Source organism: Schistocerca serialis, chromosome 7 (genome assembly GCF_023864345.2).
Source record: "Schistocerca serialis cubense isolate TAMUIC-IGC-003099 chromosome 7, iqSchSeri2.2, whole genome shotgun sequence".
In the NCBI taxonomy this organism is placed as follows: domain Eukaryota; kingdom Metazoa; phylum Arthropoda; class Insecta; order Orthoptera; family Acrididae; genus Schistocerca; species Schistocerca serialis.
In genome coordinates this window covers 392,133,138-392,146,519 of record NC_064644.1, presented here as the reverse complement: position 1 = coordinate 392,146,519, position 13,382 = coordinate 392,133,138, and the positions used below count along the sequence as shown (strand labels likewise).

Genomic DNA, 13,382 nt, shown 5'->3' with positions numbered 1-13,382 from the left:
ATACAAAGGGCTAATATATACGGCTTCCACGATTACATTAGTTCATAATTATGTTCATTTAAATGAGTAACAGTTAATTTATTTACTCAGATCACAATTTGGTAGGGCTCATTTCAAAAGTACACATAATTTTCGACACTGTAATTTTTTTATATTTTAGCACTATAAGTTCGTACCAGTAGTTTCCAAATTAAATTAAATTATATTCTATAATAATGAACAAAATGTCATTTTGTATGTTTGTCTATGAAAAAAGAGAAATTAATGTCAAGACGAAGGTTCGTCTTGTTTGGAGAATTTTAAATAGTGAGTGAGGACTGATAAAATGTTTTTAACACACGAAATTAAAAACAGTCTGGATCAGAGAAACAACCAAAAAGAGCCTGAAAAGAAACAAAACTCAAAAATTAGGCGTAAAAGGGAGAGAGAGAAAATTTGTAAGAATAAACTACTACATTTAAAAGTATCCCTTTAGGGTAAATGTAAGACATCATTAGCAGCATGAATAGTACAACGGAGATGACAACACGAAGAGAAGATGAAAGAATGGTGGGAAAATAAGAAATAACAAGAAAGAAGACGAACTGAAATTGGATTCGTAATTTCGTTGGGCAACATGGGAATAAAAATGGAAATATATAATGGAGGACTTTTTATCTCCTGCAGTCTTACACATGACTACTCTACTACTACTTATACTTATGATTGAGGGTGAATTGAAGGTGATTGGGGTAGAACGTTTTTCACAAATTTATTTGTGTCCACCAAATGAATTATGAAGAACTTTCGCACTTCTTCCCGACATAACTTACACGAAATGTTCAGCACCAAGCGTCGACTACAACAAGAGCCAAGGCCCACCTGGAGGTCCTGGAAGAGGTGGTCTGGGGGCGGCACCCCGGGCTGCAGGGGCCTCCCACGCTCCTCGGCGTGCCGCTCCAGCGCCGCGTGGTTCACCTCTCGCACCAGCCTCGACACCATGTCACTGTTCTCCGCAGCCACGATAGAGTGCGTCTCGTACAGCACCACCTGGATCTGTAACGCCATACACGATCTCGTGACATAATCAACTATTGGTATCTGTGTACAGAAGACCAACTGGTACGAGTGGGACATAGAAAATGTAGCTGTCTTCTAAGATATAGTACGGAAGGTGGGGGAGGGGGAGAGACTACAGCTGCCTCGGTGGAGACACTACCATTTCACTCGATATGACGCGTGAGCTGCAAGGCTTGTGTGTTTAGTTGGAGCAATAAAATTTTCTTAATTCTGAATCCCGAAGACTGTACAACTTATTTTCAGAAATCACTTCAACGTTGCTCATCTACATCTACATCTACATGGATACTCCGCAAATCACATTTAAGTGCCTGGCAGAGGGTTCATCGAACCACCTTCACAATTCTCTATTATTCCAATCTCGTATAGAGCGCGGGAAGAATGAACACCTATATCTTTCTGTACGAGCTCTGATGTCCCTTATTTTATGTTGGTGATCGTTCCTCCCTATGTAAGTCGGCGTCAAAAAAATATTTTCGCTTTCGGAGGAGAAAGTTGGTGATTGGAATTTCGTGAGAAGATTCCGTCGCAACGAAAACCGCCTTTCTTTTAATGACGTCCATCCCAAATCCTATATCATTTCTGTGACACTCTCGCTATTTCGCGATAATACAAAACGTGCTGCCTTTCTTTGAACTTTTTCGATGTACTCCGTCAGTCCTACCCAGTAAGGATACCACAGCGCGCAGCAGTATTCTAAAAGAGGACGGACAAGCGTAGTGTAGGCAGTCTCCTTAGTAGGTCTGTTACGTTTTCTAAGCATCCTGCCAATTAAATTCAGTCTTTGGTTAGCCTTCCCCACAACATTTTCTGTGTGTCCCTTCCAATTGAAGTTGTTCGTAATTGTAATACCTAGGTGTTTAGTTGTATTTACTGCTTTTACATTAGACTGATTTATCGTGTAACCGACGTTTAACGAGTTCCTTTTAGCACTCATATGCATATTTAAGGTCAACTGCCACTTTTCGCACCATTCCGATATTTCTTCTAAATCGTTTTGCAGTTTGTTTTGATCTTCTGAAGACTTTATTAGTCGATAAACGACAGCGTCATCTGCAAAGAACCGAAGACGGCTGTTCAGATTGTCTCCCAAATCGTTTATATACATAAGGAACAGCAAAGGGCCTATAACACTACGTTGGGGAACGCCACAGATCACTTCTGTTTTATTGGATGACTTTCCATCAATTACTACGAACTGTGACCTCTCTGACAGGAAATCACAGATCCAATCACATAACTGAGACGATATTCCATAAGCACACAATTTCACTACGAGCTGCTTGTGTGGTACAGTGTCAAAAGCCTTCTGGAAATCAAGAAATACGGAATTGTTTTAGCCTCATGTCGTCCGACATTCTGGAAGAGCAATAGAGTGAAAGATAACTGTCGTCACCCGAACGCCCGAAACCGTGGAAGAGATGAGACAGGAAGTTCTTGCTGGTTAGTGAAGTACTACGCACTGCCATGTAAGTCTTCGGTGTGACCAGTGATCTCTATTGTAGCTGGATGTAGAACTCCGGTCCCTGAGCATACAACTGTAGCGTGACTGCAGATTCCTGTCATCTTCATCATTCGCCCTCTTGTAGTAAGGCAAAACATTTCCATCGACGCCAACGTGATTAAGAAAAAATTACCCAGTCAGATTATAAACCTGACGTCATGGCTATAAGAGTGGGAGAAGCAGCGAATTGTCAGATCAGCTTGAGATTGCAATACTTCATTAAAAGACGCTCACATATCCACAATAATTGCTACTTTCATCTGACTTACGCATTTCGCAATATCTCTCGTAGTTTTGTTCCCGCAAATTGTAACAGGAAACTGTTACGTGTGCATTGTATCTCTGCTGTGCATATTACGCAGAAAATTGACAATCATTTGCAACATCATTTCCGGAGTCTGTTGTCTGTCACTTTGTCGAAGTAGACCACATGCAGTCCCCGTAAGAGCAGATACTTTATTTTACCCATTATGGTTAGAGAACACCGGAGCGGTCTCGTAAAATACGCTGTAATAAATACTGCAACCGCCACAAGTTATTTTAGAAAAACATTTGTTGTATGTGTCCCCAGATAAGTCTTCGTTGCTCATAGAGGTTCAGTTCGAAGCGGGACTCATCTCTGAAGAAAATTCTGCTTCAGTGAATGAGACTGCATGCCTAAGACGAGTCTGGAGATGGCCTGGGCACCGGTGGGATAACAACCAGACTGTCGGCCGCTATCCGGTTCCACAACCAGGAATGACGGTCTGGGGTGCCATTTCATTTCATAGCAGGACCCCTTCGGTTGCCATCCGCAGCACCATTCTAGCACAACGGTTCGTCGACGATATTATATGCCCCGTTCTGTTACCCTCCATGGAAAACCATCTCGGGCCTACATTTCAACAAGAAAAAAAAAATGGTTCAAATGGCTTTCAGCACTATGGGACTTAACATCTCAGGTCATCAGTCCCCTAGAACTTAGAACTACTTAAACCTAACTAACCTAAGGACATCACACACATCCATGCCAGAGGCAGGATTCGAACCTGTGACCGTAGCAGTAGTGCGGTTCTGGACTGAATCGCATAGAACCGCTCGGCCACCACGGCCGGACATTTCAACCAGATAATGTCCGCCAGCACTGTTGCATGTATTCGTGCTTGCCAAACCCTACTTTGAGCAGCAAGGTCAAAGGATCTTTCTCTAATTGCGCCCATCCAGGTCGGGTATTTGAAGATATAACGTTCTTATTAGACAGATCTTGTAAGGTATCCATTACGAAGTCATTAAACAACTCTCTCAGCCAATAACACGCAGGCCGATACTCGTAACCGCTCGCGTAAGAGCCACAGGTGGACCAACGCGTTACTGACTAGCTCAATTTGTGAAGCTCTTTCTTTTAAATACTTAAATCACTCATTTCTTCTGAAATTTTATTTATTTGTTTGTGCACCACATCTACCAGTTTCCGTCCCACTCGGATAATTCCTTCGTGGTGAGTCGTTTCTTTATTTTTTTATATTATTTTTAGAGTGTATTTATTTTATTGCACTCTTTTGCAGCCCATGTCGTTTGTTTGGGCAATGAAAGAATCAATTTTCTGATCGGTCTGTCAACGTCCAGTTCACACAAGATTTTTGAAATGATGCAGCAGAATTATACTGCCTTACTGAAAAGTGAAGCACCGAGAAGACATTGTCGGATGTCACTACAACTTCGTACATGTACAGTCGGTGGCAGAGTTCGGGTGTCACCTCGCCTTATCTTTATGCTGAACTGCACAGTTTTACTGTCTCTGATACAGTATAACGTGCGAGGCGACGAATTGCTACCAACGTATTGTCTACAGGAGTGAATTCGAAAAACTATCTGAGCATTGTTAGACTGCTTTAGATAATTTGGGAGAATATATTGTTGCTGAGTAATTTACCTCTTACATTTATTTGTTGTGTTCGTATAGTAGCGACAAATCACTATTTATCAGGAACTGAACTAATAGATATGAAACAGAGTATCCGGAATTGTCACGAATTAGCAGGATAATATACCCTTTTGCCTTCGAAAAGATCTGTGTCTACGTTCAGACCACAGTCATACTGAAGCAGCCTTACAGAAAGTAGTATCACAAAAGTACGCAAACGTAGCAGTATGGTTAGATACGTAAAATCCACTAACCAAATCACGTAGCGCCACAATTAAGTCAATACAGTTGACAGAAGCGGAAGGAGCAGGCATTAACGAATGTGCGATTCTCCAACTTCTTAACCTACAGATCTACAGGGTACAGAATCAAAGTAGCGTCAAAACTTATGGGGAACAAGCTGTCTTACGATCTCTTTACTTTATATCTGCCTGCTAGCGGCTCTTTCACACAAGAGAAACAGATCTTGGTTGGTTGGTTGATTTGGGGGAGGAGACCAAACAGCGAGATCATCGGTCCCACCGGATTAGGGAATGATGGGGAAAGAAATGGTTCATGGCTCTGTGCACTATGGGACTTAACATCTGAGGTGATCAGTCCCCTAGAACTTAGAACTACTTAAACCAAACTAATCTAAGGAAATCACACACATCCATGCCAGAGACAGGATTCGAACCTGCGACCGTAGCGGTCGAGCTGTTCCAGACTGAAGCGCCTAGAACCTCTCGGTCACACCTACCGGCGATGGGGAAAGAAGTCGGCCGTGTACTATCACAGGAACCATCCCGCCATTTACCTGAAGCGATTTAGGGAAATCACGGGAAACCAAAATCAGTATGGCCGGACGCGGGTTTGAACCGTCGCCCCCCCGAATGCGAGTGCAGTGTGCAAACCACAGCACCATCTCGCTCGGTAACAAAACTCGACCCCAGCGATATTAGAACCGAAAACTAAGTATTTCCCTTGAGGGACGAACACTTTACAGCCTTTTTTTAGTTTCCACTCTGATTTTGTCCATTTTTTCATCTACCAATATTTTTGTCCTTTTTGAAAAAAACTAAGCGTTTACTAGATTTCTTTCTTTTTTGATTTTTTAAATCTCCTCTGAACAGGAAAGGGAAACTGCGAAAAAAAAAAGATCTATTTGCCACCGTCACTTGCGTTCTAAGGTAGAAAAGAACTGCACCTCTTCAGGCGAGCACCTGTCTATGCCTAACCCAAAACAATTAAACTATCAGTAAAGGGAGGGGGTACAAAAGGAAGAAAGTAGGGGGAGAGAACACACTGAGGAGCGATGAAAATGAAGGCAGTTGTGTTGGGGCTTCTTTTTTATTTTTTTTATTTTAATTTTTTGTTTCTTTAACTTCTTATTTTATTTTCATTTTTTAAATATTATTGTTGTGGCGTATCGACAAGCGCCATCACGAAGACGAAGAATGCAAGACCAGAGAAGGCGATGAGACGACGTCAGCCAATAGCCAGATGACAAGGACCGCACCACGACAGGAGCGCGCTCTAGCCGAAGAGAATATAAGTGCCGCTGCTGCCAGCCTCGGCCAGACAGTATTCGGACAGTACTAGGAGAACATTACGACAGCAGTGACGTGATCCATATCAATTGCTTACATGTACCTTTTATATAGCAAAGGACATTGATTGTTTGCATGTCACCCATCGCTTGCGACACCGTTGTAAATTCAAACTTAAGTATTGTCAATCTTCTTACCTGTAATGAAAATTGCTAATGTGAGTTTGCTTGAATTGTTGTACAGCATTCTGAGAACGCAACATACTTTAGGTACCCTATACGAGACGAGTGAGCAGGACCCCACAATCATTATTACATACCTGTGTTCCAGGAGTTGCTCGCGCTTCGGTTGGTGGAACTTCCAGCATGTCTTCTTGAAATTTTTATGGAGATTTCGTTTGCAGTTCCTTCAGAGATTCTTGTCGGCAAAGTACGCATCAGCATCTCATAGCTTGGACATTCCAGCTAGAAGGCGGGTCATGAAAAGTGCTCTATAGAAAATTTGAAAAGAAATGTAAGGTTTCGAACAAGTGCACAGTATCCATCGTCAAGGTACGTCCAATAATCCAGTTCCAATTTTTCGTCGGGACCAAAGAGGTAGCAGACCGTAGGGCCGCGCATCCAATTAACAGCATTAGTTTTCGTTGCGGGTTAGTGTATCACATCCGGGAATAAAAGCGTGTGGAAAGCAATCTGAACAGGTGGCTGTCGGATAAGGAGAGGTAAGACAGGCTCGCGACCCTCCAGACGTCAGACGACGGACCACATGAGAATCGGTGGGCGTCTCTGTCGCTCACACCACAGTGAACGTACTGGGATGTGTGAGCAAGGCGGATACACTGCAAACGAGACTGGTTGACGCGTTGCCATCGACGTTGATATGTCAGGTGGATTGGACCCTTGTGTTGAGAAAGCCCGCATGCTTTCTTCACCTACAGATCTACAGGGTACAAAATGTCTGATAACACGAGTCGGACTGACATGGAGACTGACATATATTCATGCAAAAGCGAGGCTCATCGGGTAATGGCGCCGCATTATCAGTTGGGAACTAACAAAAAGCACTGTATTTCTGTCTGGCACATGGAGTAAGCCAATCCCATCACGCTACCACGTGAGGGAAAGGGAAGCACGCTGGTACAGACAAAGGATTCCATCACGATGGGTGAAGGTAATCGGGAATGAGAACACTTGTGCAACGTGAGGGATGCGAGAGGTGTGGTAGATATTCACGTATTTTGCATGCTGTACAATGTCGAGGAATCTAAGCCGGTGATCAACAAGGAGATGTCTGCTGTTTGTTGCCGCCGAACGACGAAGAGCATTCGTAAAGTCGATGCCTGAGCGGCGGACGGTGGTGGCCAGTTAGAGGAATGACACATCTCTGCCGGCCAGGGTGGCCGAGCGGTTCTAGGCGCCACAGTCTGGAACCGCGCGACCGCTATGGTCGCAGGTTCGAATCCTGCCTCGGGCATGGATGTGTGTGATGTCCTTAAGTTAGTTAGGTTCTAGGGGACTGATGACCTTAGACGTTAAGTCCCATAGTGCTCAGGCCATTTGAACCATTTTTTGACACATCTCTCAAGCAGACTCTCACCAATGAGCAGAACCTGCGATTTGGGAAAGTTAAGAGAAATGCCCGAAACCTCACCATATGTCGCTATCCATGTCAGAGCCGTGCGGGCATCATCTCAACTGGATATGTAAATCACGAGATCGTCAGCACAGGCTGTACAACAGAAGCGGTGTACGTGCAATGACAGACCCACCAGGCTTTGGCGAAGTCCCTGGAGGAGGGGTTTTAAAGCCAAAGCATGCAGTGTTGGGGAAAGTGGGCAACCCTGTCGGAAAGAGCTCTCTATCGCTAGAGGGTGTGAGGCGTCGGTTACAGAGTATTCTCGAAGTCGCGCAGTTCAAGAGGTAGATTACCACTGTTACTACAAACATCAAAACAAGTTTTGCATCTCTCCAGTACCCCGAACTCCCGAACACAGACACTGACTGTGGATATTGTATCACACACATGGAACATTTGACTGTTCAGAGCTGTTATTCAACCCGCCCAAAGATGTAAACAACTATGCATGAGTAGCGCCTATTACACGGAGGGGGTCCGACAGCCAATCAGTTCCAGCCACTCCAACAAGAAGGAGGTACACGGCTCGTGTTGTCTGTAGTTCAACCATGCCTAGACGGTCAATACCGTGGTTCGATCGCATCCACGTCATTACTTTGTGCCAGGAAGGGCTCACAACAAGGGAAGTGTACAGTGGTCTCTGAGTGAACCAAAGCGATGTTGGTTGGACATGGAGGAGATGCAGGAATTGTCGATGACATGCCTCGCTCATGCCACCCAAGGGCTACTACTGCAATGGATCACCGCTATCTACGGATTATGGCTCGGGGGAACCCTGTCAGCAACGCCACCATGTTGAATAACGCTTTTCGTGCAGCCACAGGACGTCGTTTACGACTCAAACTGCGCGCAATAGGCTGCATGATGCGCAACTTCACTCCTGACGTCCATGGCGAGGACCAACTTTGCAGCCACGACACCATGCAGCGCGGTACAGATGGGCCCAACAACACGGCGAATGGACTGCTCAGGATTGAAATCACTTTCTCTTCACCGATGAGTGTCGCATATGCCTTCAACCAGACAACCGTCGGAGACGTGTTTGGAGACAACCCCGTCAGGCTGTCTAGCGAGGGCAGCAAGGTGGAGGTTCCCTGCTGTTTTGGGGTGGCAGTATGTGGTGCCGACGTACGCGGCGGGTGGTCATGGAAGGCGCCGTAACAGCTGTACGATACGTCAATGCCATCCTCCGACCGATAGTGCAACCATATTGGCAGCATATTGGCAAGGCATTCGTCTCCGTGGACGATATTTTGCGCCCACATCGTGCACATCTTGTGATAACGCCATCGCTCGACTAGCCAGCATGTTCTCCAGACGTAAACTCTATCGAACATGCTTGGCATCGATTGAAAAGGGCCGTTTATAGACGATGCGACCCACCAATCACTCTGAGGGATCTACGCCGAATCGTCATTGAGGAGTGGGACAATCTGGACCAACAGTGCCTTGGTGAACGTGTGGATAGTATGTCACGACGAATACAGCATGCATCAATGCAAGAGGACATGCTACTGGGTATTAGAGGTACTGGTGTGTACATTAATCTGGACCACCACCTCTGAAGGTATCACTCCAGGTGTGGTTTTCATGAGGAATAAAAAGGGTGGATATGATTTTTATGTTGATCTCGATCCCAATTTTCTGTACAAGCTACGGAATTCTCGGAACCAAGGTGATGCAAAACTTTTTTGATGGAAAACTCATGTTCTGAGGGATCACCTTCAAAAAAATGTGATCAACATGGTCGGATGCCTGACTGAAGTCAAGTGATGCCAGTGCACCAGGCATATGTGACCTGGTGAGTGCAGTCATGTCATTATAATGTCAAAGGGCCATATGAATGTTGTAACCACTCAGGGAAGTCTGATCAAGAGACATACAAGTAGGTGAAAATTTTCGTGTCACAGTTGAGTAGAGTGATGGGCCGGTAATCACATATCCATGATCGCCCATGCAGTTTAGGGACTGGGATAGTGACCCCATCTAGGAAGGTGACTGGGATCAAAAGTGGTTCAAATGGCTCTGAGCAATATGGGACTTAACAGCTGAGGTAATCAGTCCCCTACAACTTAGAACTACTTACACCTAACTTACATCACACACATCCATGCCCGAGGCAGGATTCGAAGCTGCGACCGTGACGGTCGCGCGGTTCCAGACTGAAGCGCCTAGAACCGTGGCTGGGATCATCATTGTTGGGGACATCAGTTCACGACAGGTGGACATCCAAGTAGGTACCAGCAGATAGCTAAAACTCTTGTATATTCGAGTAGGATGCCGTCAGGTCCAGGGAACATATTGGTGGCTCCTGCCTCGATAGCATCTAAAAGTTCATCCAGGGTCACATCATGCTGAAGTTTTTGAGCCATGTCCTCTGGTTTGGTGTTTACAGTAAGTGCTGCTACCTTCTCAATTAAGATTGGGTGATGTGGGATGTCAGTGAACAGATGGGTGAAATGAGAATGGAAACTGTGACCAGTGGCGCTTAGTGTTGTATATAGTCGTCATTCCGGACCAAGGAGGTTGTGTATGAGAGCTCGACAAAGACGCTGGCGCTCTGTGAGGAGCGTTTTCTAGGGCATACGGTCATTGGTGCAGGACCTGACAAGGGCCTCTTCCAAATGTTGTATCCGTGAAGTGATCTGAACTTTAGCATGATGCATTATCACCTGACAGATGGGAGAGAGTACCATTGAAGTGCAGTCAAGAAGGATCACATAATAAAAGTCCATGGTGCTCAAATGGAGAGCCTTGACAACTTTGCTGTATCCCATCAATGCCTTACATCGAGCTGGTTTCATGCAGGATAGCCACCAGGATAGGGTTGATGCATAGGTGGGGCAACATTGACAACAGAGGGCCCATGTGTCCTCAACAATCTGCCGGCAGTTACGTGGGCAACGATTAATTTTCACTGGTCGTGACTGTGCCACACCAGTTGACAGGCAAGGACGACACCACAGATGTAGACCTCGTGGTCGGAAAAAATCAGAGGCCAAACTTTGGCAAGTTGAGCGTTTCTGGCAATGGAATGTGTGATGTACAGGCAGTTGAGGCAACTGGGTGAGTGCACCGTATAATATGAAAAACCTGCATGGGTTCCATGAACCTTCATCCATGTACTGATAAGCAGAAGAGAATCAATGGTGACAGAGAGGGTCTCACAAGGAGAATGTCATGAGAGTTGATCAGTAGGTCGTTGTGTGGAATTAAAGTCCCCACCAAAGACCAGATCATCCAGAGGACCCTCAAAAAGCGGCGTTACCACATCAGCGAAGAAGGTGTGTCATTCGCGACGTCAGCTGGAGCCAGATAGTGGATATACAGTACATTTAAGATTTGGACGCCGAACAACATGAGGCCCATACCCCTATCATTAGGAAGGTACAATACACATCCAGTGGAGATCCTTGCGTAATGTAGGATGACCACTCTGCTACCATAGTCGGAGGCATAGGATATATAGGCTGTGTAGCCAGTGGGAGTGTAGAAATCAGCGACAAACACTTCTTGGAGGAGGACAATGTCGATGTCAGCAGCATAAATGGTGTCTCTGAACATTATGAGTTTATGTGAAGCCAGAATGGTGACCAGATTCATTGTCACAATGTGGTAGTGTTGTGGATGTGCTTCCCTTATCGGCACGGAGGGCCCTGTGGAGATGTCCAGCTGTTGTGAACCATCCAAGGCTGCCTCTGTGGCCGCTATGACTGGGTGGGAGCTGTTTTGGGTGCCACAGTGGGGCACTCCCTGATGGGCGGACCAGCATCCTGATCTGCTCTGTTGTCGACATCATCAGCCCAGGAGATCAAAACTGATGGCTGGTGACTGTCGCACCCATCGAGGACTAGGGGTGGTGACGCTGCCATGAAGGGATCTGGGGAACCTCCCTCCATGGAATACATTGTTACCTTGTGGGATCGCAAGCAGTGAAAGAATGCTACCCAGATGGGACATCGGGAGCGGCCACTGCTGTCGTCGGAGCACTCAAAGGGAGATCGGTATCTGGTCCACTACTCATGATGCTACAGGAAAGAGTGTGTCGTTGGAGAGAGTTCGACTTCGCTTCTTCCGTTTTTTGGGCGACCGCTGCTCTAGGGGGTGTTGTTCCATGTCAGAATGTGTCTCTTCACAGTCCAAAGTTGTGCCCGTCTGAAGGAGAGCAGAGGTAGGCACCACACTCGGTTTGATGTGCATCGCGGTGAGTGGGCCGTTCATCGAGCTCTGGAGAGTTGTGGGTTTCATCAGAGGGGATAACGCTGGTGAGGTCCCGTCCCCGCCATACATGATGATGGCTCGCACCCTCCTATCAGTAGATAAGGTAGTACGTGTTTTGACAGTTCGGTCTTGATCTGTCGGACTCCAATTAGCACCTGGTATGTCGTGAACTTCTGCCATTTTTCCGCGATGTGTTGCTGTAGGGTCGGAAAGCTTCAACGACCACGTCTTGGGGCATTTCGAAAGGGAGCTCGAGCACCCGTATTGTTCGAAGACTGAAACCAGTGTGGTCCTGTCATCTCTCCAGTATACCCGTCGGAATATTTAAACTTAAGTCCGCGTGCGTGCTGCCGAACTACGGTAGCACATGCTTCCTCCGCTTTCATTTTAATGCAGAAGATGCTGCCGGTGATAGAGAAGAACGAGTACGAGTACCTATCACTTCTTGTGGGTGCAGGCGTAGCTCTTCGCAAATGAATTGTTCAATTTCATAACCGCGTTGTCGTGCATGTTCGGCTTGGAATGTAACTTTAACTGTCGCTCGGCGGTAATGGTGCACCATGAGGTACAATGTTATTGGACGTTATAGAACATAAATACCGTGACGCGGAAGTAAACAACTCCGTTAGCGGAGCGCTGCCCGGCGCGCGGAGTAGGTCGGCACGCGACCGCGGCCGAAAGCCGACTGCACTAGGCTAGCACACAACTCAAACAAAGAAATCTATCATCAGTTTTGGACACAGTATCGCGACCTTAAGTAAAAACGGAGCCTTTTCTGTACATTACTGGTTCGTGGGATGAGCAAAACTATCCTTCCTTATAGGATGGTCTGGTTGTCGGTGAAGTCAGAATATCGACGTGTTCTCAAAACTACACTCCTGGAAATGGAAAAAAGAACACATTGACACCGGTGTGTCAGACCCACCATACTTGCTCCGGACACTGCGAGAGGGCTGTACAAGCAATGATAACACGCACGGCACAGCGGACACACCAGGAACCGCGGTGTTGGCCGTCGAATGGCGCTAGCTGCGCAGCATTTGTGCACCGCCGCCGTCAGTGTCAGCCAGTTTGCCGTGACATACGGAGCTCCATCGCAGCCTTTAACACTGGTAGCATGCCGCAACAGCGTGGACGTGAACCGTATGTGCAGTTGACGGACTTTGAGCGAGGGCGTATAGTGGGCACGCGGGAGGCCGGGTGGACGTACCGCCGAATTGCTCAACACGTGGGGCGTGAGGTCTCCACAGTACATCGATGTTGTCGCCAGTGGTCGGCGGAAGGTGCACGTGCCCGTCGACCTGGGACCGGACCGCAGCGACGCACGGATGCACGCCAAGACCGTAGGATCCTACGCAGTGCCGTAGGGGACCGCACCGCCACTTCCCAGCAAATTAGGGACACTGTTGCTCCTGGGGTATCGGCGAGGACCATTCGCAACCGTCTCCATGAAGCTGGGCTACGGTCCCGCACACCGTTAGGCCGTCTTCCGCTCACGCCCCAACATCGTGCAGCCCGCCTCCAGTGGTGT

At 46.7% G+C, this 13,382-nt stretch overlaps 1 protein-coding gene across 1 annotated transcript in view; it reads right to left on the bottom strand.

The window, feature by feature from the left end:
- Positions 1–13,382, bottom strand: part of LOC126413121 (putative methyltransferase NSUN7) — a gene marked incomplete at its 3' end in the record, with an annotated part of 334,534 nt that overhangs the window by 16,600 nt on the left and 304,552 nt on the right. The window contains exon 9 of the mRNA XM_050083013.1: positions 862–1,035. Coding sequence (XP_049938970.1) covers positions 862–1,035 — 174 coding nt within the window. The remainder of the gene's footprint in view (positions 1–861; positions 1,036–13,382) is intronic.